The sequence below is a fragment of the Anabrus simplex genome, chromosome 3, assembly GCF_040414725.1.
Source record: "Anabrus simplex isolate iqAnaSimp1 chromosome 3, ASM4041472v1, whole genome shotgun sequence".
Classification (NCBI taxonomy): Eukaryota; Metazoa; Arthropoda; class Insecta; order Orthoptera; family Tettigoniidae; genus Anabrus; species Anabrus simplex.
In genome coordinates, this window is record NC_090267.1 from 437,709,190 (window position 1) to 437,734,402 (window position 25,213).

At 40.0% G+C, this 25,213-nt stretch overlaps 1 protein-coding gene across 3 annotated transcripts in view; it reads left to right on the plus strand.

Annotated features, from left to right (window-relative positions):
• Pdzd8 (PDZ domain containing 8) overlaps positions 1-25,213 on the plus strand; it is a 134,887-nt gene that overhangs the window by 58,049 nt on the left and 51,625 nt on the right. For all 3 annotated transcript variants that reach the window (XM_067143488.2, XM_067143489.2, XM_067143490.2), the window contains exons 6-8: positions 340-547; positions 7,720-8,084; positions 19,216-19,333. In XM_067143488.2, the coding sequence (XP_066999589.2) occupies positions 340-547; positions 7,720-8,084; positions 19,216-19,333 (691 nt within the window). The remainder of the gene's footprint in view (positions 1-339; positions 548-7,719; positions 8,085-19,215; positions 19,334-25,213) is intronic.

The following is a 25,213-nucleotide window of genomic DNA, read 5'->3' on the forward strand; positions in this document are numbered from 1 at the left end:
GCATTCCATTATGAGTGACTTTACTGCCTAAATGAATGAATGAATGAATGTGTGCATGAATAAGTGAATGAATGAACTGGATTCCAAGTCCTCTCTCCCAGCCACCAACAGCAGAGTGAGTTTCATGCATTATGAATTGATGAATGGATGCTTCCCAGATTGCATTTCATGCCAGAGTGAATGAACAAATACTCTTCTCTCCCTGTCACGCATAGCCACCAACTGGGGAGAGTGAGTGTTCAGTAGAGAATGCATGCTTGATTGTGAATTGATGAAATAACTGCCTTACAATATGTATGTACATTTCAGAGTTTCGTAACTCCTGTTATTCATTTCCAGATTCGTAAATCATTGAAGAAGAAACACACGCTTCCAAACTACAAACTACGTTATAAACCGTTCTTTACAAAATCACTTCCTGGTGAAGAGGAGGAAGATTATAGCATACAGAATGTGTGTGCTGGTACTTTACAGGTAACCATAATTGAAGTTACCAGATTAATGGAAAACTCTGCTGTGGGCAATGTGTACTGCTCTCTTGCAGTGGGTACGTCTAACATTTCTATATTGGCATACACGTAAATATATCAGTTCATCACCTCAGAGGTAAAATGGTAAGAGAAATCTGATATTTTCTTTTTCTGATATTTTGATCTTGAGTCTCATCAAGAATGTAAAATCTTGAACAATGGACAAGTAACCTCGTGATGTTCACGAGAGGTGAAATTGCTTCATTATAAAGATTTAGAATCATATTTGAACTAGTGGTCATCAGACCTTCTACCTCTGAGGTGCAGAATTTAGTTACTAAAACATTAACCTATATTAGTTCCTTATTAGTTCCTTTTACATTAATCTCTTGAGCCATGTTTTTCTATTGCAGTTACTTTTTATAAGAATGCAACTCTCATAACTTTGCATTTTTAGATATGAAAAAAGTATTTGAAATAGGTTTTCCTAATAACTTAATAAAACAGAATACCGAGCTTGTGGCTGGGCGGTTAGGGTCATGTAGCTCTCAGCTTGCATTCAAGTGATAATGGGTTCGAATCCCATGGCAGCCCTGAAGATGGTTTTCTTTGGTTTCCCATTTTTATACCAGACAAATGCCATAGCATTATTACTTAGGTAAGGCCATGTTCACTTCCTTCCCACTGCTTACTCTAACCCAGGGCCTCTCAGGGTGCATGCACCAGTGCATTGCGCTGTGCACGGTGCAAAAGACGACTTAGCTTGTCTGACCAGAGTGCAGACCCCCACTCCTCGATTTGGAGCAATAGCGCTATCTCTCTCTTCCCCCACGCCTGTCTTGCTCACTCCGCCTGTCTCCCTCTTCCTCGCTTGCTCTGTAGCGCTCCATATCCGAGCCAAGCTGGTCCGAGCCGAGTGGGACCGATGCACTGTGCACAGGACCTCTGCGCTTCAGTTTGCACGCGTGAGATTTTGGGTGTTTGAGAGGCCTTGCTCTAACCCATCATTGCCGTAACACCTATCTGTGACGGTGTAATGTAAAGCAAATTGAAAAAAAAAATTGTAATAAATAAAGTTTACAATGGTCTTCAGCTGCCGATTTTCATTAATTTTATTTTGTTAATGTATATTAGTATTTCTCTTTTGAACTTGGTGCCAGTCTCATGATGTAGGGATAACATGTCTGCCTTTACCTGTATCCTCTGGTTTTGATTCCTAGGGAGTGTAGCGATTTTAAATCTGGACTAATGGCTGGAACGGAGCTCACCCAGCCTTGTGAATCCAACTGAGGAGCTGTCTGATATGAGGTGCAGCGGATCCAGCCACGGAAACCAAATAGTATGACCGAGATGTTACACTGACTACATGGTATTACAATAACTGCAACCCATGTGGCTAGGCAACAGTCATCTTGGCAGGCCAAGGTCCTAAACCCAGACCGAGTGCACGATGTTTGTACTCTGCGCTACAGCAGCTGCATCAGCCCAACTTACATCGTGCGTGGCCGCCCTGCTTTAAGCGTGTATACATCTTGCATGAAATCTTACCTTATAAAAGATGCTGGAAGTGTCATCCTTCACAGTGAGGGACTTCATAAACAACATTAGGATTTTATGCATACCAATAGCGAGAGTTATGACTGTTCACACGACCATTAAGATGAAACGATGCCTCATCCGAAAAGAACACGAACTATGGGTTGAATAAACGATCAGTCAGTGATGCAAGATACCACTCACAATGTCTCACTCTTGTGCCTGGATCAGCAGGTTTTAAAAAATGGGCCTGTGTAAATATGTACGGTTTGATGTATAACAGCTTTATAGCTCTGTGTGCAGAAGAAACCAAAATCCCTACATGTTGTGCTGATTTTGAGAGCGATTCATTTGATGGGCATTCAAGATTTGCACCAATGTCGTCTAACTTTACCTCTGTTAAAACTGTTCGTGCGCTTACATGGTTTTTTATTAGTTTTTGTATGAGCACTGAGTCAGCAGTTTCAAATTTATGTACAATTACGTGAATCTGTGCTCATGAAATTGCTGAACAAATGCATCGCGTCCCGATCGAGCTGACTCGTACTTAAAATAACTTTTACATACAAAGATACAGTGTTGTTGTGATAACTGTTTCACCATGTTAACAGCTGAGATTCAGACTGGCTATTGATGCTAGGTCGAACAGGTGCATGCTCCTTACAAGGTCAAGAACCGTGTGCACCTCCCATACAGCTGCTTAGGTCTCGGAGAGTAAAAGCGCCACTGGATGGTCTGGGTTTAGAAGAAAGATCCTGTACTTTTCTATATTAAAATTATCTTCTTACTGAGGATTAAAATTAAAACTTCCTTTTATTAAACATCAGAATGAAGAAACTGAGCCGAAAATTTGCTAGAACTAAAATACTGTTAGTTCAGGTTAATAACTAGTGTCAAAATATTATACATAAATTTTGAGCTTGATGTAGGATTATAGTTTTATGAAGAACTTGTCTTCCTTCAGTGTCAGCATCCACTACAGAGTGATGATAAAAATTATCAAAGAATGATGGCAACTTAACTACTGTCTTTGATGGAGTACTGTAAACCCATAGCAGTGTTCTCCCCAGAAATTTTCATCAGCCAGGTGGCAGGAATGAGTAACCAGGCAGGGAATACTATGTAGAAAATGAATATCATAAAATTTCATTGTATTCCCCTCAGAGCATAAACAATAATATCAAAGAGGTAAACATTAACTCCAAAACTGAACTATTTTAGTGACATATGGGTTTGTGATGTCATGCGGAATTGAGCTCACATGGGATTCCACACTAATTCAGACATCTCTTGCGCACGTTACATGATAGTCAAGCTAAACATTTAGACTCTGATGTATTAGATGCAATTATGCTGACAATAATGAAGATTTATCATTTACATAAACAATTTTACAGTATTTACATTTTAATTTGGAGCACCCAGTGACTCAAATATGTATGATATTCATATTATGTAACTAGCACGTATCTAGGTTATGCTAGCCGGTCCTTCTGTAAAATTAGCAGGGTGGTGTGCCCATTAAAAAGGTCCTAAGGAGAACACTGCCATGGTCACTCTTGTATGCTGGCGATGGCCTACTTGCACCCGAGAATTGCATAGAACTGCAACAAGTAATGCAGCACTAGAAGATCCAATGGAAATGGAATTGCAATGCTTTTTGGAACCTTGGGTTCACACATTGGGATCTTGTGAGGAATGGAAGTGTCCATCTTCGACTGGGTATTGCACTAATTGTAAACAAAATGGAGGGGGCAAGGCTGAGATGGTTTGGACATGTGATGAGGAGTTTACAGACTTAGTTGCCAGCACAGCCTTGCGACTCAACCTCAGTGGGTTGCAATTTTGTGGAAGATTAAAAAGGCAGTGGATGAACACACAAATCAAGACATGAAGAAAGCTAATGTCAATACCAAGAACATAAGAAATTGTAGTAAAAGACAGTGCAAGTGTACAGACCCTACAATCAAGCAGGTATTACAGCAGGAGGTAGGGATGAACTGCTCTTGTTAGATGATCCTCAGCAAATTATTCTCAAGCAGAAACACACATGACATGAACTTATATTTATTTTTTATTCTCGGGCAGTAGTAAGCCAGTTTTTATATTCTATACATGCTGATGGGATTAACTAATGTATGTTTTTATCTCATTTAGTTATAAATTAATCTGTCTATTGTTTGGTTACATAAAGTTAACAAATTGTTACTTTTTAAGATGTTCTAATGCCCAGGTACTTGGGTATGGTTCCTTTTGCCATGATGATTGGCTGATAGTGATCTTTGTTTATTTGTCCACTCTATCTTTGAAGTTGCTCCTTGCCTCAGAGGCAAAGATCATTACACAAGTGTGCTTCTGTGGTGATGATACTGAGCTAGGGAGAGGGTGACACCTGGTGTAAGCATATAGCGTACTCCTGTGGAATAACACCAGGAGGCTTGCTCTAGGATAAAAGCATCATGCCGTCTCTCCACATGAACACTGTGGACAGATTTGGAATTGATTCCAGGCTTTTGGCACGCAATCTAGTGATTGGGATTCGTACACTGTTAGCCATTCTGGTGATGAATCTTTTTTTTTTTTTCACCAGCGGGACTGGAACCAACTAACCACGGTGTCAAACAATAAAGATTGTAAAGATTGATCGTGGTGGTGGTGGACTGTTTTTTTTTTTTTTTTTTTAATGTAATAAAATTCACTGTTGTTTGGAGCAAGTGAAACATCAAGTTTGAGAGCTGCGATCACAGTGCAATTTATTCCACAGATTAGGGACATGACAAGACACAAATTATTACAATCAGACCTGTACATGACGGTGACGGTGGAACTTCAAGTATGGTATAGCGCCATCACACGCTGCAATCAGAGCCGTTAGATGCCATGGCATGGAATCAAAGAGCACCTGAATATGCCGTTGGGGAATACTTTGCCATGTGGTTTGTAGGCGCATCCACAAATCATCAACATTGGCTGCAGGAGGACCTGAACCAACAAGTTGTCGACTGACCCTATCCCAGACATGTACGATGGGTAACATGTCGGTCGAATGGGCAGGCCAGGGAAGCAGTGGTACCCATTGTTCTTCGAAGAAGGTTTGCACATTCCTCGCCACATACGACCGGGCTTTGTTCTGCTGGAATATGGTGTGTGGAACAGCCTGTTGGAGGGGCAGTGCCTCGGGCTGTAAAACCTCCCTGATGTAGCGGTAGCTGTTTAGATTGCCTCAAGACGTAGGAGGCAAGATCGCATGTTATAGGCAATGACGCCCTAAACCATCGCACTTGGCATTTGTCTGCTATGCTGTTCAACAATAAAGTCTGCCTGATTGTGTTCACGACGGCAGCGTCTAACGCGAATGCTGCCATCACTGTGGGACTTGTCCAAAAACATTGCATTTTGCCACCCAGTACACCAGTGTTGGCGTTCATGTGTCCATTGCAGTCTGCATTGGTGGTGGGTCCTGGTCAATGGAAGCTGATACAATGGCATGCATGCCACCAGTCCAGCCCTCAGAAGACTGCATTGAACCATTGATGCAGACGTGTCCACACCCGTTGCAGTACTCAAACGTCGAGCCAACACTATGGAGAAGCTGTTCTGTCCATTATGGCCAAGCGGACAAGATGGCGGTCATCTCGTGCTGTGGTCGTATTGTGTTGTCCAGTACGCTGTTGGCGCTGCGTACAGCCCTCTTCTCACCATTGGTTCCAAATACGCCTCACTGTTGAAGCAGCGTGCTCTGTGCAGGGCGCAATGGTACGGAACGACATACCCACTTCCCGGAGTCTAATCATTCTGCCCCGTTCAAATGCACTCGCATGCTGATATTCCACCCTGTGATGTTGGCGAGGCATAGTGGCACTTGAGTATATATGTTTCCACTTCGTATGACGGCTCCGCACCGACTGAGCATTGCGTAACACTGACCTGGCCGTTCACATGCCATCTCTCTACAATTTAAGTCACTTATTACAGTTTTGCTGTTCTACACGTCCTCCGATTTTGGCGTGTTTCAGACCATTGCTTCAGAGTGCTTCATTTTCACCAAACAGCAGTGTACATTCTTCAAGAGATAACACATCTTGCATGATATTGTGAAAAGCATGTCAAATATTGGTTTATGCCACCTTAACTCTCACACAGCCTTTTGTTCCAAACTGAATTAATGATCTTCTAGATTATATTATTATATGATGGGAGGAGATTTTTCACAATAGTGATGTTTATGCTAAAGGCTTATCAAGGATTGTATCTTGTATATCATTTGCATGACCTGTAAACCACATTTTAAAGAGTTTTGAAAATGTGATCGGTAGTGGCTGCAGCTGCTACTCATTTCCGAGTACACAAATTCTCCTTGATACAATCCACTACCACTCAGTGCTGTTTCTTTTGGTGACTAAACAAGCCAATTCTAGCATGAAACATGTGTCCACACAAATTGCATTTGATGGATGGCGGAGGACAAGGCTGCATCTGATGAAGTGTGCATAACTGTCGTTTGACCTCTTCATGGATGTGATGCTCTTGCTCAAACAGTTTAACAGCATTAGAGGTGGTTTGGCACCCAAGTGAGCGATCCTTAGCAAGTGTGTTCCAGGATTGAAAGTTGAGGTTGGTGACCTTCATGGTTTGTTTAAGCTGGTCTTTATAACACTTCAGAGGGGCACCATGGGGTCTTGTGCCTGCGGAAAGTTCACCATAAAGGAATTGAAGAAGACTTGTGCACCAGGGAACTCATCACAAAATTCCCTTATACACTTCCAACAAATTTATTCTTTAAGAACCTGCAATGTGTGATAATATGCTGTTCAGTAGTTGGTTGATAAACTATCAACAGAAAATTTATCACTTATGAAGCAAAGAGCAGGTACACACACATGTTCATTACATCAGCTCAGACTGCCAACAGGGAGCTGTGCATGTTATTGTCGTGATCATTGGGAAGGCCCCACTCATCTTCCACCAGCAGGCTGCAGGAATCTTTGGATATATTGTCCTATATATATATTTTAAAATGATGATTCTGATTTTATATCCATATACATAAGTTTTTCTTGCTATGTTATTTTTTAGTGTGCACTCTTATTGCAAATGCAACTTCAATTTCACATTAATATTATCAAAAAACATTACCCATTTATGATGCAGCCCAGGAAACATTGCCACTTGTTGCATGGAGAAACTTCTTTATACAGAGGAAAATACATCTCATTTGAGGATGTGTGGCTGTTAGCACCATCTGTTATTCAATTAGAGAATATTAAACAGCATACAAGAAATTGAAATCAAATGATACACCTGTACAAATTTTTGTCTTTGTCACATTTTTATGGAAATGTGTAAAACTGTGCCTTCAAGTTAGATATATAAAATAAAACTCTTAATTTTACAGCTAATATTCAGAATTGCATTCACTATTGGAAGGAACAGAAATCAGAAAAAATATTTTGGCAACATGTGGCATGGTTTTCTGGGCCACATCATATTGATCAGAATTTTCTCAAATTCTATGTTATCCTTCAAAACGCTATAAAATACTAAATTAAGTTTGTATGAATGCTACAAAATACTAAATTTCTGATTTCAAAATGCAAGAAGTCATGACCCCTAAATATTGTTGATACTTTTTGCATGTCATATCAATGAAGTGGCATTTTACCATTTAAAGTGTTTTGGTTTAAAAACAGAATTTTGAATTGTATTGTTTCAGACTCTACAGCATGGGTTGAAGTGGTCCATTCAGACACATCTAGCTACATAACTGTAGACCTCACAATTACAAAGACTGCTTCTCAACAGCTTGGAATTGTCTTCAAGCAGGAATTTGTTGCTGAACGCTACCAAGCATGTGTAGTTGTGGAGACTGTAATCCCTCAGTCTCCTGCTGGCATTGCTGATGTTCGGAAATCTGACGTTCTTGTGGCTGTTGATGGCAAAAGGGTAACTTCATTATCTCAGGCTGCACGGCTCATTAAAGCTGCGGGCGAAAAGTTTGCAGTGCGCATAGAGAGAAAAGCAAATTACAGAATACAACGGAATGACAATACCAATGACAAGGATATTGTTTCAGAGAAGGCAAGTGTTCATCATCATCATCATCATCATCATCATCATCATCATCATCACCATCATCATAATTTTCATTTCCCCTTGTCCACCTCCTGCCAGGTCGGGGTGTTGATGGCACTTCTCCACAGTTGCCTGTTGTTCCACCACTCCTCTTCAGTAATTGTATTCCAGTCCAGTCTTCCTTTTTCCTTATATTGTTCTTGACAGGGTTCACCTGGCTCTGGGCCTCCCTTATGCCCTCTTTCATTCTATCTTAGCCTCCAACCCTTGTTTTTGTATCCTTCCCTCCTCCATCCACATAACATGTCCAAACCATCTCAGTTTATTCTTCTCCATCCTATCACTCAGTTGTTCTACCCCTATCTCTTTTCTGACCTCAACATTTCTTACTCTCTCTCTCTTTGTCTTCCTTACCATACACCTCAGGAACTTCATCTCATTCACCTGCATTTTACTCTTATTTCTTGCTGTCAGAGTCCAAGTTTTTGATGCATACGTTAACAAAGGATGTAGTACATCCTGTACATTATCTCTTCACACTTCATAGGAACTTCTCTGTTTGCATCAGGTTCCTTACATTATGATAGAATATACTTCCCACTTGTACCCTTCAGCTGATCTCTTTATCCAACCTTGCATCTTGCATTATTTCACTTCCCAAATATTTGAAATATTCAACAACCTGAAGATTTTGTCCTCTTATACTAAAGATTCCTTCTCTTTCTCTTCTTGTCATCACCACTGTTTTGCTCCTCTCCACACTGATTTTCACACCATATTTCTTGATATTGTTACATAAAGCCTCTAGTTGGATTTGCACTTCTGTATTGTTGACTCCCCAGATCACTATGTCAACTGCAGCATTATTTTCATATCCCCTCCATATCTTGCCATTGTTTCGTTTTGAATTTCATCAGTAACAATAATAAACATAAGTGGAGACAAAACACTTCCCTAAACAAATTTGTTCTTCCCCCTGGAATCTGGACACAACTGAAACAATTCTTATACAATACTGTTGCTAGTTCCCTTGATTGCCTTCCACATCCTTTTCTTTCTAGGAATTTCCCACACCTTTTCTCTATTAACACTATTGAATGCCTTGTCTAGATCAAGGAATACTATCACCAGATCTTTTCTATATTCCTACTGTTTTTCCATCAATGATCTCATTGTAAATAGTGTCTATCGTTAACCTGCCCTTTCGAAATCCATACTGATCTTCTTCTAAATTTCTTTCCACCCTTCCTCTCATCCTTCTTTCTATTATTCTCTCCAAAGTTTTGGCTACTTGTGAAGCAGTGTAATTCCTCGATAACTGTCACATACCTTCCTGTCATCTTTCTTAAATATTGGTTTTGTTACACCTTGACACCATTCATCAGGGGCTTTCTCTTTCTTCCATATACACCTTAGCAGCCTATATAACTAATGTAGACCAATATAGGGTGACCAGATGCAAATAAATGAAAAAGAGTTTAAAAAGATGACACAAAAATCCTCCATTGAGAATTTGAAAGTAGACTTATGTATTCTGATTTTTGCACACATAAAACAAAATTTATCTATTTCCATATTATACAGTAAATTCCTTCAAAAATTAACCCTTTACACTCAAATTATTTGTAAGCCGTGATTTCTCCCAACTTGTCGTTATTTCTGTCAGCATTCTCCATATTTTAAAACCTGATATTAAGTACTGGTTGGAACAATATATACAGAAAGGAACTACAAAATTAATGAATGTATGGTATTTACATGACACAAAATGTTTTTCACTTTCTTAATGGTATGTCTTGAGTGTGTGGAAGTATTCAAAGCAAATGCCTGGATGGAGCCCTGGTTGCTTCTCACAACTTCTTTTATTTATGCAATTTTCTTTACCGACACAGATAGGTCTTATGGTGATGATGGGATAGGAAAGGCCTAGGAGTGGGAAGGAAGTGGCCGTGGCCTTAATTAAGGTACAGCCGCAGCGTTTGCCTGGTGTGAAAATGGGAAACCATCTTCAGGGCTGCCGACAGTGGGGTTCGAACCCTTAATGCAAGGTCATATGATATATAATATAAATTTACTAATTCATGATAAATGTTTCGGGTTCCCTGTGGGAATCAACATCTATATCATCTAATGGCCAGGCAGGCATCAATTTTTGAAAATGAGACGAAGTCTCTCATAGTGCATTGGCACTGCCGGTGGCTCCAAGTAGCCTATGCAGTGGCCTCCGCGGTATGCACTGGTACACAAGTTGTCTTACAAAGTTTTTCTTGAACTTCAGATGGGTCATTCCATTGTTACCTTTGAAGAGTAGGAAGGCATTCACTTTTGTGATCTCCAGAAGCTAGAAGAACATTTTTCTCCACCACTTCACTGACTTACGTATGAATGTGTATGAGCTAGCATAGTGGTCAGAAAGATCAACGCCCATATTTGATTATAACTTATAAGCACATATGGCAGCAGGTTTCTCTACAATTTCCTCGGCACCTTGACGTCTTATTCTTTGCACAGGCTGAGTGGAATTGTCATAGAATGTGGACTGCATAGCAGTAATTCGCTTGTCCTTCCAAACCAAGTATGAAGTGTTACTGTTTGGAGTGCATTAATGTCATGTTGTTTCATTCTCTTTGTTGCGACTTTTCTCACTTGTAATGGCAGATCTCTATTTACCATTACAGTGCCTGTAATTATGGACCTTTAGTTTCAGTAGCTCAGCTGCAAGGTCGTAGCTAGTATAGAACCGGTCCGTAAAGACATGAAACCCAGTTTTGTTGGTGGCTTGCAAAACTTTTGTAGCCAAATGAATAACTGTCCTGCAAGTGAAGAGTAAATAAGGCCTAACAAGTGATTGTGTGGGTCTGTCTGTTAAGTCATCAGCCCAGAGGCTGGTTGGATCCTCATAACCATAGTTATGTGGTTATAAGGAAACTGCAAAAACCAATGGGAGCACCAACATGAGGCGTACTAGGCAAGATGAGGAGTGAGGTAGTTTGCTATTGCTTTCCCCATTGGGCCAGAAAGTGCTACTGCAGCACGACTAACCCTATGAGCAACACCTTTCATAACACTCAAACACACTAGTCATGCTCTGAATGTCATTACTCAGCATCACCCATACCCCAGCAGCTTTCATATAGTCACAGCCATGGATGAGACTGGGACCTCAGTGGAAGCTACACTTTACTCTGGCCTGTGCCAAGTGATGAATGAAAAAGTACTGCATCCATCAAGAAATGACAGCAGGCAAATTGTGTGGGCACTGAACCATAATATGGTTCAATTGCACATACGAATCCAGTACTTGAGTCTGACAGTACATAAATACAGAGTCCCTACTGTTGATTTCTGCTTATTGTAACATTTGAACACAACACGACCCTTGAAGCCTACAGTGCTTTCATCAACACTCAGATTCTTTCCTCGAATGAAGTGTTACCTGAATTTCATATCCAGGTACGACACTATATTTCTGACCTTTGAACCTCTAGATTGTGGGCCTGCCTTATCGGCATCAGGGGAAGAAAGGTGGATATTCCAGAATATCTGTAGAAATCTGTCTCTAGAGAACACATTTTTGCAGAACACCTGCTTATCCAACCAGTCTTCACTAATATAATCCTGAATTTCTGCCTTACTGTCCATCCCATGTTGATAATTTCACCAGTATATGCCTTCAGCTCTTCTAAAGTCACAGCTTTCCTAGCAAAACCAGATTGATCTCTTCTGAAGTGGAGTATTTTTCTGTATTTTCATTTCAGTAAATTTGTTTGTCTCATGGACAATAGAGGTTAGCAACTGATCAGAATATAGCTGCCAGTACTCTAATTCTATTTTTGGTCTATTGCCACAACTTATAAATCCACTGACTAACCTGCAATGAAATTTGGGTAATCCTGCATCACCTGTTCTCCACGATCTCCAAGGTATGTTTGAAGTCAGCCAGGTACGACACTATATTTCTGACCTTTGAACCTGTAGATTGTGTATGAATGGGACGGGGACGTGTCATAATATTATTGCCTCTTCCATGATTTCTTGAGACGCTGATATCAATATCGTCACTTGAATCACTCACGGATATATCACCTTCATCGCCAGATTCAAAATTTTCATCACTTTCATAGTCACTATCATAAAAATCAGCCGAAATAGACGCAAGAATCTCAGCTTCGGTCAGACTGTGTGCCGCCATGTTGCTTTGCCGTGACTGGCTTTCCCTTGTCGAGGAAACGGAGCAATTTTGCCGAGCAAAGAGAAACTAAAACACTCCTATTTGGTTTCTTTTGGTTTCCGGAAGGGGCCAGCACTTACCAAACATAGTACAAAAGCCCTGACATGCCAGGTAACCTAGCAACGAACGGCGAAACATTGTGTTGACCAGGGTCGTAATGCTCGTACTCAGTACTCAACCAATAGTGTTGACCTCAGGTTGACACACGAGTGGAAAGAATTGAACAATTAATCTAATTTACATGCCTTGCGGGTACTTTTCTGAAGATTCATTTGCCTTTAGGAGTTTCGGAATATCTAAGATATACACATAAAAATTTCTTTCAATTATATTGAACCATTAGGAGGATATTCACATATTCTACTTCGAAATGGTTCCTATTTTCAGTCTACTGTGCTGAGATCAATGAAAATACTCTTTCTACATTTGTATTGTGTCTTGGTATAGAAAAGAGTATTCTGCAAGTTTCACAAACTATGAACTTCAATGAACTTTGCCAATTTCTGACTACAAGGTCACTTGTTATATTCAAGGTCATCACTACTCTCATTCAGGAATTGTTTGAAATTACAGAACTGATCAAAGGATTTCACATCATCAATTTGAAAGCCAAATACAGAATACATTCTTCAACATCACAACAATCAATATTACTTTCCGTGCCATCCATTTAAAACAGGCTTCCTTCAAATCCAGATAATCTTCTGTCACTTGTCACGTTGTCAGCTATCACAGATTAATATAGCAGTGTTCTGATAGGGTACTGGTGAGACAGAAGCATGCAATATACAGAATGGTAAATAGCGTCTATGATCACAACACAAGGCATGCAATAGAATAATTGTATGTACCGTATATTCATAATCATATCAGTGTAATTCCTCAATAATTGTCAATATTGATTATGCCGTCGCGTAATAAAGAACTAAAAAGCAAAGTAGTAAAACAGATTACCCCAAAATATGCAAATTCACTAAAAAAAGGACATTTTGGCTTTTTTAAATAATCCATCTGAACAATTGTCAAAAAAAAAAAAAAAAAAAAAAAAAAAGACATGTCCGGATAAAAGAGGACATCTGGTCACCTTAAACCAATAGGTCCTGCAGCCTTTATCATTTCCACACTCATTTCATCCATCCCTGCTGCTTTTCTTGTTTTCATTTGTTTAACAGCCATTTCCACCTCTGCCATTGCAATATCACTCTCCATTTCTGGATCATCATCATTTACCACTACATTTTCTGCATCATTTCTCACATTCAGGAGTTTATAGAAATTGTCTTTCCGCCTATTCTTTGTCTCCTCTGGGTCTGTTATTACATTTGCATTTTCTTCCTTCACTTGTTTTGTGTAGTTCTTGTTTCTTTTATTAAACCACTAAACATCCTTTTTCCACTATTTACATCCTCTTCCAACTCTTGTGTGAATCTCTCCCAATATTTTTTCTTTTCCTCATTCACCACTTTTTTACACTTGTTTATAATTTCCTGAGACTTAATCTTACTTTCTTCTTTCCTATCTCTATACCATTCTTGCCATGCTTTCTTCTTTTGTTTAACAATCTCCTTCACCTTTTCATTTCACCAAGGTGTCTCCTTTTCCTTCACTCTCGCCAAAGTTCTGCCACAAATCTTCTCTCAGCAGCTCAAAAATATATTTTTTAAGTTTGATCCATTATTCTTCTACATTTTCTATATCTGATATAGGGATGTGCTGTTTTAATTCCACCTGAAGTTTCTCCTGAGTTCTTTTTTCTTTTAATTTCGTTGCTTTTATTTTCTTTCTTATTTCTTTTACTCTAACAGTTTCACCTCTTTTCAGTTTCGCTACCAGTACTCGGTGGTCTCCATCAGATGCCTCACCTAGTAGTGCTCCTACATCCATTAACATAAATATGTATGGAAGTCTGAAAGGAGGCCATACACCTCTGATTTTAGACCACTGAAAAATAGTACAGTATTCATGTGTAGCATAGGCATGATATGGTTTCTTACTGTCATATGTTTTTTTTTCTCTGTTTTCTCCAAGACAAATATGTGTTGCACTGAAGTTATATTAAATGAGCATGTTGCATATATGGATGACCAGTAACATACGAGGGTTGCGGCATGTCATAGCAATTTTTTTCTATACAAATGTGAGATCTACCAGACAGATGGAAATATACAGGTGGGAGTGGGGAGCGTAAGGTGCTGTGGAATGTATGAAAAATGCAGAGTAGGTTTACCAGGAGCAGGATATAAAGCGAGGAACCTGTCGGCCAGGAAATCCTTGTGCTACATAATGTTTATTTTCAGAGAGTCCAGTAACCTGTAGGGTGTCCTGCCCCGCGGTGTAGGGGGCATCACGTTCGCCTGCCACCTGGCGGCCCCGGGTTCAATTCCCAGCCGGGTCAGGGTTTTTTAATTTTACATGATTAATATCCCTGGCCTGGGTGTTCGTGTCATCCTTAATGTTCCTTTCCTTACATTCAACACTTTACACTTCTGCAATTTCCAAATACACGCAGGTTCATAACATATGGTGCAAAGTAGGGGCAAAAGATCTTCTTAGGTCGACGCCCTGAATAAATAGCATTTCTTTTAAAAACCTTTACAGTAAACCCTCAAAGTAGTTCCTTACATTGTCCACATCACGTTGCCAACGATATGAGAGACGTCTGATACCAGTCACCTCACCATGTGTGTATTTTGCAATCTCATGTTTCACAGCGTTTTCAGTGTCTCTTCTTCTTCTTCTTCTTCTTCGTTTAGGCCTACGATGGACCACGTGGTTCTTAACTCTGGTGAGCCCTTTTCTTCCTCTTAGCCCAGTATTCATTCATTCTAGCGCTATGGATGTCTTTTCTTTCTTGAGTCCATTTCATTCCTACTCCTGGACGCAGTGATTTAGTATCCCATTGTTTTTTTTTTTTTTTACGTTAAGAATTTCATACTTAGGTTCCGTACAGAAATGTAAAACTTTCACACAATATATAGTATTGAAAAGGTGGAACTTATCATCCTTTCTTTGATGTGTCTCATTGTCCCAAATCATCTCCCACGCAGTGGTTCTTTTACTCTGAGGATGAGGTCATAATCGCTCAGAGAGGTCTGGTGAGTATGGTGGTTTTTCCAGTATTTCCCCCCCCCTCCCAGTGCTGAAGTTGCCTCCATACGGCCTCTTAGTGTATGTGGTCTGGTGTTGTCATGGAGAAGGATGGCATTGTTGAGAAGATCCAGGTGTTTGACCCTAATGGCATGATGTAACTGTGTCTGCAGGAAGGTTCTGTAGTACGTTGCTGTCACCATTATGTGCCACGTGGAATGAAGTGACACAATCTTTCCTCCAATGTCATAAGCCAGAGTGACATCAACTTCACAGGTGAAGGGTTTTTCCAGAACTTCCGTCCTTGTGGTGATCCTGCATGAAATAGATACTGATTCCCGTAGGGAACCTCAGTGAGTCAATTCATAATTCCATTATAAATGATCCATTATTGGAAATTATAAAAGTTCCAGCTAACTCATTCTTGGTTGCCAATTTGGGCCCATCATTTGGTAACTAGCACGCCTACTAAGACGCATTGCTAGTACATATAATGGAGGCTTCTGCTGCTGAAATGTTTTTGTCCCTAGATGTTAACGCCATCTCTCAGGCCATGAAGATGTGATACTGTGAAGGAGATGTTCGGAGAAGATGAGGGGGTTGGCACGCGTGGCCTGTACTAGGAACTGTCCCGGAGAATAGAAAATCATTCACAGGACAGCCGACGGTGGGGACCAGCCCCTATCTGTCTCCCAAACGCAGAGGCGTAGAGCCTGCTTGGTTGGTTGGTTGGTCGGTCGGTCGGAATGCAGAGCCATCGAACCACAGACCAGCCATGGCCACGTGTAGGCCAAAGCCCACTTCAACCGCCGACCTAGTGGAGGCCACTGTGTGGGCTACTTTGAGCCTCAGGCATTGACATTGCACTATGAGAGACTTGGTCTCTTTTACAAAAACTTTGCCTGCTAGGCCATTAGATGAAATAGATATTGATTCCCTTAGGGAACCTGAAATATCTCCTGAATGAGTAAATTGAATTTTTTCTAAATTTGTTGTTTAAATAGTAGAAGTCCGCTATAGCGAGTACGGCTTATAACGAGTACCCTGTTATACCGACAATATTTAAAGTCCCTTCAAAATTCCTATATTAAACTGTGCATTATCCTTCGGTTACAGCGAGAGCCCTATCACTGACGCATCCGTTATTACGAGCGATTAAGCACGTGCGACTTTTTCCGTTGTCAATATTTATGCACCCCCGCGATTATGATGCATGCAATCAATTATCTTCGTATCGTTTCCTCACTATGTTCACTAGCGAGTTCTCGCGTCGACATTCGAAGGCGATGTCGGAGTCTGTCAGTATACCCGTCGAGACTGCTGTTTCGTAAAGAAAATTCGAAATGGAAGGGAACATATTTTCGTAATAAATGTGTAAATAACATGTCCTATAACAGTTCTTAACTCGTTAAAAATAAAGGCTGAATAAACGATCGCTTAATTGTGATGCAAAATACTGGAATTAAGTAAAAATGGGATATACCTCGAGATGTGGCAGAGTGCATAATTGAGTTCACAGGTTAGTTTATATTTTCTCGCGTCTGGTTAAATTACCGAATGGTTATCATCATGTAGATTTACAGCGAGAAGGTTATCATTTCTCAAGTGGCGCTTGACGTATGAAGGATAGGTGACGCTGTTTGAATAAGGAAACAGAAACAGAAACGTTTGCCACAAAATGCGATCGATCATCTTTGGTACAGAATAGTTTTCTCTCTATGTGCATTTGCGAACTCTCTCGTCGACATTCGAAGACGATGTTGGATTACAAGTTGTCCATTTCATGACCGTATCGATGTTTAATCAAGAAGTAAGTAAGCATTAATAAAGTATCGATTAGGTGGTTATTTATACTTACTTCTTGACGATGTTGGAGTCGATTAGTAATACCCAACGACTGCTATTCTCTGATAGTTTGATAGTTCGAATTCGAATAGAGAAAATTTGAATGAAAGAGAATAACAAGTTTTCGTAATAAATGTGTAAATAACGTGGCCGATAGCAGTTGTTAACTCATTAAAAATAACGGCTGAAGTAAACGATCTCTTAATTTTAATGTTATATACTGAAATTAAGTAAGAATGTGATACACCTCAAGATATGGCAGAGTACATCACTGATTTCAGAGGATAGTTCTTATTTTCTCACGTCTAGTTAAATTTCGGAAAGGCTATTCACACGTAAATTTTTAGCGAGGATAACTCATTTCTCTACATGCATCTCTAATATGATTTTATGACACATATACGGTTAGGTTAGGTGACGCCATTTGAAGAAGAAAACTCTGGAATGATACCGTATTTCTCCGAATCCAAGACAACGTTTTTTTCTCTCAGAATCTCATGCGAAAAATCAAGGGTCGTCTTGCAATCGTGGCCTAACAGTAATGTATACCACTGGCAACTCTCGCAGTAACCACCCTGCTTCTTTTCACTACACGCGCATGCACACAAAAAATTCGCTGACAATAAACGACCGTCTCTTTATTATACATCGCTAGCCATGACAACCGGTTGTACTGTACAGTGCATGTGTGTAATGTCACTGGATCTCGGGAAATAGTGAAGAGAAAATGGCATTCTACTAGACTCTATAAAAACATTTCTCAAATCTGCAGAATGGCATCAAAACATGCGAGTCTTCGAATTCTTAGAAAGGCCACTGCTACTCAGTGGCAGAGTTATAAACGCATCTACTGTACCGTACCTGACTCTTTTAGTAAAATTAATTTTTATAGACAGCAAGAATATTTTCGTGATGGATAGTCGTAAAGATACGTGGAACAGGTAATTGCCGGCAAATTTTAAGTTAATGGTTATTAAATGCTCGGAAATGTAGAGTAATTGTGCAGCCGCAAGAAAATATGGCATAGGCCTAATTAAAGCCAATATTTGGTGTCGGCGCGAAGTCAAAGATACAAAAAAATACATTCAGTGGTCCGCAACGAGGACGCTTTAAAGAAGTCGAAAATGAAATTGAGGTATGTGCACAAAAAACGCAAGGGTGGAAAGGCCATACCGTGGCACAATAAACTTGTTCATTGACCTTCAACGTCCGCGATTAGGCCTATACATCGCTAGCCGCTGAAGTTGGCCGAACCCGGCAAGCGAGACGTGCGTATAGCGGTAGCCAGTTATATCTGACGCTGAGTAAAAGTACCATACCGCAACAGTTTTTATAGACAGCAAGAATATTTTCCTGGCGGATCGCCGTATTGTAGAGACGCATGGAATAGGCATTGGCGGCAAATTTTCAACGGGTTCTCTTCGGTATTATGATGCCAATTGTAAGTTAATGGTCATTAGACCCAGGAAATAACGAAAAATTGTGCAGCTGCAAAAAAATACGGCATAACGAAAGCCAATGTTCGGCATCTAAAAATAGTATAAAAATGCGTAGGCTACTATACAACACATTCATATGATTTTACAAAGCACTTTTTGAGCCTGATTAAAATTTTTGAAGGAAAATGTGCGGTTCGTCTTGGATTCGGAGAAATACGAAACTGTACTTTTTTCAGAATGAAATTAATCATACACTTTCACGTAGTATCGGATTTCGAAAAATAGCAAACAAGTCATAGTGTGGATATTATCCACGGAAACGCAAGTTTTGAACAAACTGATTGCCGTTTCATACCTCTTTAAATGTGTATGGGGGTTTTCCGACTTTTATACAATAATCGGATATAACGACAATCCGCTATAGCGAGTACATTTTCCGCTGTTGTGAATTCTCGCTATAACGGACTTCTACTGTATTTATATGCTTTGTCTTCATATCTGATGTTGTCTTAATATAATTCTTTGTGTTCAGCAGGATGGAGAACCGGAAGCTCAAGCATCTGCCCCTGGATCCCCCGTCCTTCGGCATCGTAAAGTGTCTGAGGATAAGACTGAAAGCGATAGCAGTAGCTCAAGTCCTGCTTCTTTGCCTGGTATGAAAAACTTATTGTGATGACCTCAGATATTTGTTTCAAATATATTGATTGTTTCTCGTGGTGTGTTCATGAAATTGAGTACAAGCAATGAGTAAGTCTTATTCTTATAAGTTCTTTATTCTCTTAAACTTGTAACTGGGTAGGAACTTCAAGTGCTTACAGGTGCAGTTTTCAAGCTGCTGGATAGGCGTAGTCATTGATTGCAATCTGCATGCTTACCTCCTTGTAAAACCATAGATGTTGGTATTCACATCTGAAATGGAATCAGTAAGCAAGTGAGAAAAATTCAGTTTCGTGGACTAAATTGCTATGAAACAGAGACCCTTTTGTTTTCAAGTGTATATTTTTAGTCTTCAGGGAAAGCATATGACAGGGTACCAAAGGAAAAGATGTTCGCCATGCTGGGGGACTATGGACTTAAAGGTAGATTATTAAAATCAGTCAAAGGCTGTTGACAATTGCTCTTCAGTGAAAATTGATGGTAGAATGAGTTCTTGGTTCAGGGTACTTACAGGGGCTAGACAAGGCTGTAATCTTTCACCTTTGCTGTTCATAGTTTACATGGATCATCTGCTGAAAGGTATAAAATGGCAGGGAGGGATTCAGTTAGGTAGAAATTTAGTAAGCAGTCTGGCCTATGCTGACGACTTGGTCTTAATGGCAGATTGTGCCGAAAGCCTGCAGTTTAATATCTTGGAACTTGAAAATAGGTGCAATGAGTATGGTAAGAAAATTAGCCTTTCGAAGACTACATTGATGTCAGTAGGTAAGAAATTCAACAGAATGGAATGTCAGATTGGTGATACAAAGTTAGAACAGGTAGATAATTTCAAGTATTTAGGTTGTGTGTTCTCCCAGGATGATAATATAGTAAGTGAGATTGAATCAAGGTGTAGTAAAGCTAATGCAGTGAGCTTGCAGTTGTGATCAACTGTATTCTGTAAGAAGGAAGTCAGCTCCCAGATGAAACTATCTTTACATCGGTCTGTTTTCAGACCAACTTTGCTTTATAGGAACTAAAGCTGGATGGACTCAGGATATCTTATTCATAAGTTAGAAGAAACAGACATGAAAGTAACGAGAAAGATTGCTGGTACAAACAGATGGGAACAATGGAAGGAGGGTACTTGGAATGAGGAGATAAGGCTAATTTAGGAATGAACTCGATGGATGAAGTTGTATGCATAAACCGGCTTCGGTGGTGGGGTCATGTGAGGTGAATGGAGGAGGACAGGTTACCTAGAAGAATAATGGACTCTGCTATGGAGGGTAAGAGAAGTAGGAGGAGACCAAGACGACGATGGTTAGACTCGGTTTCTAACGATTTAAAGATAAGAGGTATGGAACTAAATGAGGCCTCAGCACTAGTTGCAAATAAGAGGATTGTGGCGACGTTTAGTATATTCACAGAGGCTTGCGGACTGAACGCTGAAAGACATAACAGTCTATAATGATAATCTATATGTGTATGTCCATGAGTGCATTGTACTTGAAATAACTTTCATCTGATTATGTTTTGTTGAGTCCATAGTATGTGTTTGAACTCTTTTCAGATAGTTACGGTTTTTAAACACTACAGAACCCATTTCACAACATTTTGCCACTAAGTTTTGCCTTAAAAGTCTTGCGCAAACAGTTCCACACAGATTTTCCACGAATCATGCTTCGCATAACACTCGACAATGAACACTCGCTGTTTTATCGTGAGCACAATTTTTTGTTGCACTTCGTCACTAAACACATCTGCCCCTCACACTCACTCACGTGTAATGACACAGCGACGTACTCGGGACGGAACATGCGGGAGATGCACACGCACACACATGTGACATCAACTGATTGGTGCATTGAAATCATGGTTTCCAGCATTTTATGTGATGGGCGGTTCTCCTGTTCATTAACAAGGGTCAATTCTGCATCAGTCTTATGAATATTTTCTGGGCCAGTTTTAATTTGCCCAGCCAATATAGCTAAGATAGTTTAAGAAACCCTTTCACCACCCCTATTAATTTTTCTTCTCTTTCCCTGCATTTATCTGGCTTTCTTATCATATTCTATCAAGACTAAAGATCTGTCAAGGAGGCCCCTCATTAAATGTTGATGTCTGGGAAGCAGAAACAAGCCCGTCAGAGGCTGAGAAGAGATGGCTGTGAAAGAACTGGAATTGTTGAGGAGAGAGCCTATCTGTGATGGCAGTGTGTGAATGTGGTGATTGTCCTCGTCCTTATGTGTTTTCAGGTTTGTTGTTTTCTGTTTCTCCCTCTTCCCACAGTGACCTACCATTGTCAAAAATCTGTTTGTGCATTGTTAAATAGCTAACCAGGAAGAACAACAGGTTGGTTTTCTTTTTACTGAATGAGCTAGAATAACGTAGAGAGGCGGGAGTGCTGCCTGGCTAAAGCTAATTGAATGAACGTCTACCATGTTTCCAGTGGTCACATGAACAAGGGGGTGTGGATCTCAAATGACGAAAAAGATTAAAAATACGCAATATAGAATCACTGTTGTAAAATGAAAGACCATTGGCCGAAAGCTTAGATCATTTTTTTTTTTTTGGCTAGGGGCTTTACGTCGCACCGACACAGATAGGTCTTATGGCGACGATGGGACAGGAAAGGCCTAGGAGTTGGAAGGAAGCGGCCGTGGCCTTAATTAAGGTACAGCCCCAGCATTTGCCTGGTGTGAAAATGGGAAACCACGGAAAACCATCTTCAGGGCTGCCGATAGTGGGATTCGAACCTACTATCTCCCGGATGCAAGCTCACAGCCGCGCGCCTCTACGCGCACGGCCAACTCGCCCGGTGCTTAGATCATTAATAATTATTTAGTGCAAATAGTGACACTGGATCTATGTTGCGGCGCAAGGCCAACATCACAGTCAGCTGATTGTAAGGTGGTTCGACAAGTATATAAGGAGAAACCTCATACAGTGACATACGAACAGGCCACGAAATCGGAACGAGCGTTACCCTGCTTGACTGTTGTAAATTACTATAAAAACCGTGGACATAAATGAGTGTTTATGACGGAAATCCTTAACACATTGACGACCATCCCCGGAGATCTCCGTAGTACTGCAGCCAACGGTTGTTGACAGGCGCTGGAAATCTCTGTTTTCACGCACGGGTATCGTTTGCAGCTTGTTGTATTATCTGTTGGCTATAATTTTAACTACTTTCAATCATGTCAAGGAGTAAAGGAATCATAGATTTTAGTGTCGATGTATGTTTTTTTTATTGTACGATCTTTGTAGCCCATGGCAATGTGCCCTATATGATGACAATCTATTTCAACATTTATATGCAGATTCAGTATCTGATATGCGATATGGGCAATGAGCCCTGAGAATTCTTGTGGTTTTCAGCTAACAGAAGGTGATGGGCTACGAGAATTCTCGCTTTTATGGACCTTGTATTTTCTTAATTATTGATAAAATTCTGGGCAAGAATATGAGTTCCAAACGGTGTAGTCATGGAATATAAATTATTGCTGCATCTTTCTTTCTTTAAACCGTCATGTATTTAACAAAATAATGTCTTAATGTAGAGCTATTCCCTAGAGCACCCGTTCAAATGTCAACATGGCGTGGCGTATTCAGTTGCCAACGGGTATGGATAATTGTGATTAATTATGTACAGACCGGTTATAATAGGTACTGAATGACAGTGAATTTGATATTTCTAATGATTAACGGCTAACAAAATGGGGAGTAGCTGTAAAGAGAAATCCTTGCATAATTGAAAAAAAAATGAGTATACGAATGGCACAAATACGACACTCATACTACACTGTGCTTAGAAAGACTATTGAATGGAGCCACAAATGGTATTGCTTTGAAAAGTATCACACCGTACAGACTACGAAACAACCTAATGGGTACATGTTTCAAGTTTTGAGGTCGATATCTTGAATACATTTCGAGTTACAGTAGTTTGTGTGCAGCAGTGTAATTTCTTTCTTTGAGGCTCGAACTATCTAGTCTGCATAGGGTAGCAACCTCCATTCGGCACCCATCGTCAATGTGTTCTTATTTTCTTCATGGGGCCTCTAAATCCTAATTAGCGTCGACCTCGTAAGATCTTTTGCTACCATGTTTTTCCTTCATTCCCATCTAGATATACCTGCTCCCTTCACAAAACTGCAGGTTGTTCTTACTTGGTCTTCTTGGATTTTTTCTCCCTCGTCACCTGGTAGTCCTAGAGTGGAGAGTCTGATTCTACCGCACGCCTCACATTCGAAAAGTATGTGTTCAGCTGATTCCTCTGTTTCATTGCATTTCCTACATATGTTGTCTCTTATTACTCCCTTTCCATGTAGGTGTTTTTTTAGATGGCAGTGTCCTGTTAACAGTCCTATTACCCATCTTATATTTTCTCTGCTGAGTTTTAACAGTTCTTTAGTGAGTTTCTTGTTTGGTCCTTTTATCAGTTCCTTTGCAAGCCTGCATCCTGGAGTCTTTTTCCAGTTTTCCATTTGTTTCTTTTGTACCCATTTTCCTATGTAGTGTCGGGCTTGTCCATAGGAAATCCAGCATACAGGTTCTGGGCCTACAAAATGTGTTTCTGCCCCTTTCCTGGCCAGTTTATCTGCCTTTTCATTTCCTTCTGTACCTGCATGCCATTCGTCAATGTGTTATTACAATATATCAAGTAAATAATATTACATAAGTCTTGGGACTAGTTTCAGCCACTTACTGGCCATCTTCAGCCAAAATAAAAGTACACAAATCATGTGATAACTAAAACTTACGTATAAAAGATAAAGAAAATGTTGCAGGAATAATTAAAACATTAAAATACATGTACAGTAACAACATTGTCTTTATCTTATATACATATGTTTTAGTTATCACATCATCATCATCATCATCATCTCCCTTTATCCAGCCGTAGCAGGGTAGGGGCAAATATGGTTCCTCTCCACTTTCTTCGGTCCTTACACCACTTCTCTTCCAACACTGTCCCAGTCCTGGTTTTTTTCTATAATACTGCATTGGATTCTATCCTTCCATCTCAATCGTGGTCGTCTGCGGCCTCTCCTTCCTTGCATTTCCATCACCTTTTTTTGGCTTTCTTTCATCACTCATTCACTTTATGTGCCCAAACCATCTTAATCGGCTCTGCTCTATTCTATCATTCATTTTTTTCCACTCCAATTTCTTCCCAGATTTTCTTATTCCTCATTTTGTCTCTTCTACTCTTCTGTATCATACTCCTCAAAAACTTCCTTTTGGCTGCCTGTATTAGACTCATCCTTCTTAGTCATTGTCCAAGTTTCTGCTCCGTAATTTGTTATGGGTATGTAATACATCTTGTACATAGTTTCCTTTGCTTCCATTGCACATCTTTGTCCTAGAACATATTTCTTACAATATGATAGAAGCAGCTTGCAGCTTGAATCCTCTTACTAATCTCATCATCCAGTCGAGCATTCTCCATTAATTTACTCCCCAGGTATTTGAACATCTCCACTACTTCCAGGGGCTTGTCTGCAAGTCTAATCTGACCTTTCGCTTCTTTCTCCCCTCTAGTCATAAGAAGAGTTTTACACTTTTCTACACTTATTTTCAATCCACATTCTTCGATCTTCTCATTCAACACATGCAACTGTTCTTGAACCTTCTCGTCCTTTTCTCCCCAAATCACAATATCATCTGCAAATAACATGTTCATTTCTCTTCCTCCATATATTTCTTTCACTGCTCTCCTGATGTCATCCATTACTATTGTAAAGATGATTAGCGATAGAACACTTCCCTGTCTCTGCCCACTAGTGATTTTGAATCAACCAACTTGTGTTTGCACGCAACTACAACATTCCTTGTACATTGCCATGATCATTTATATTAATCCCTGTCCTATTCCTTTTTGCACCAGA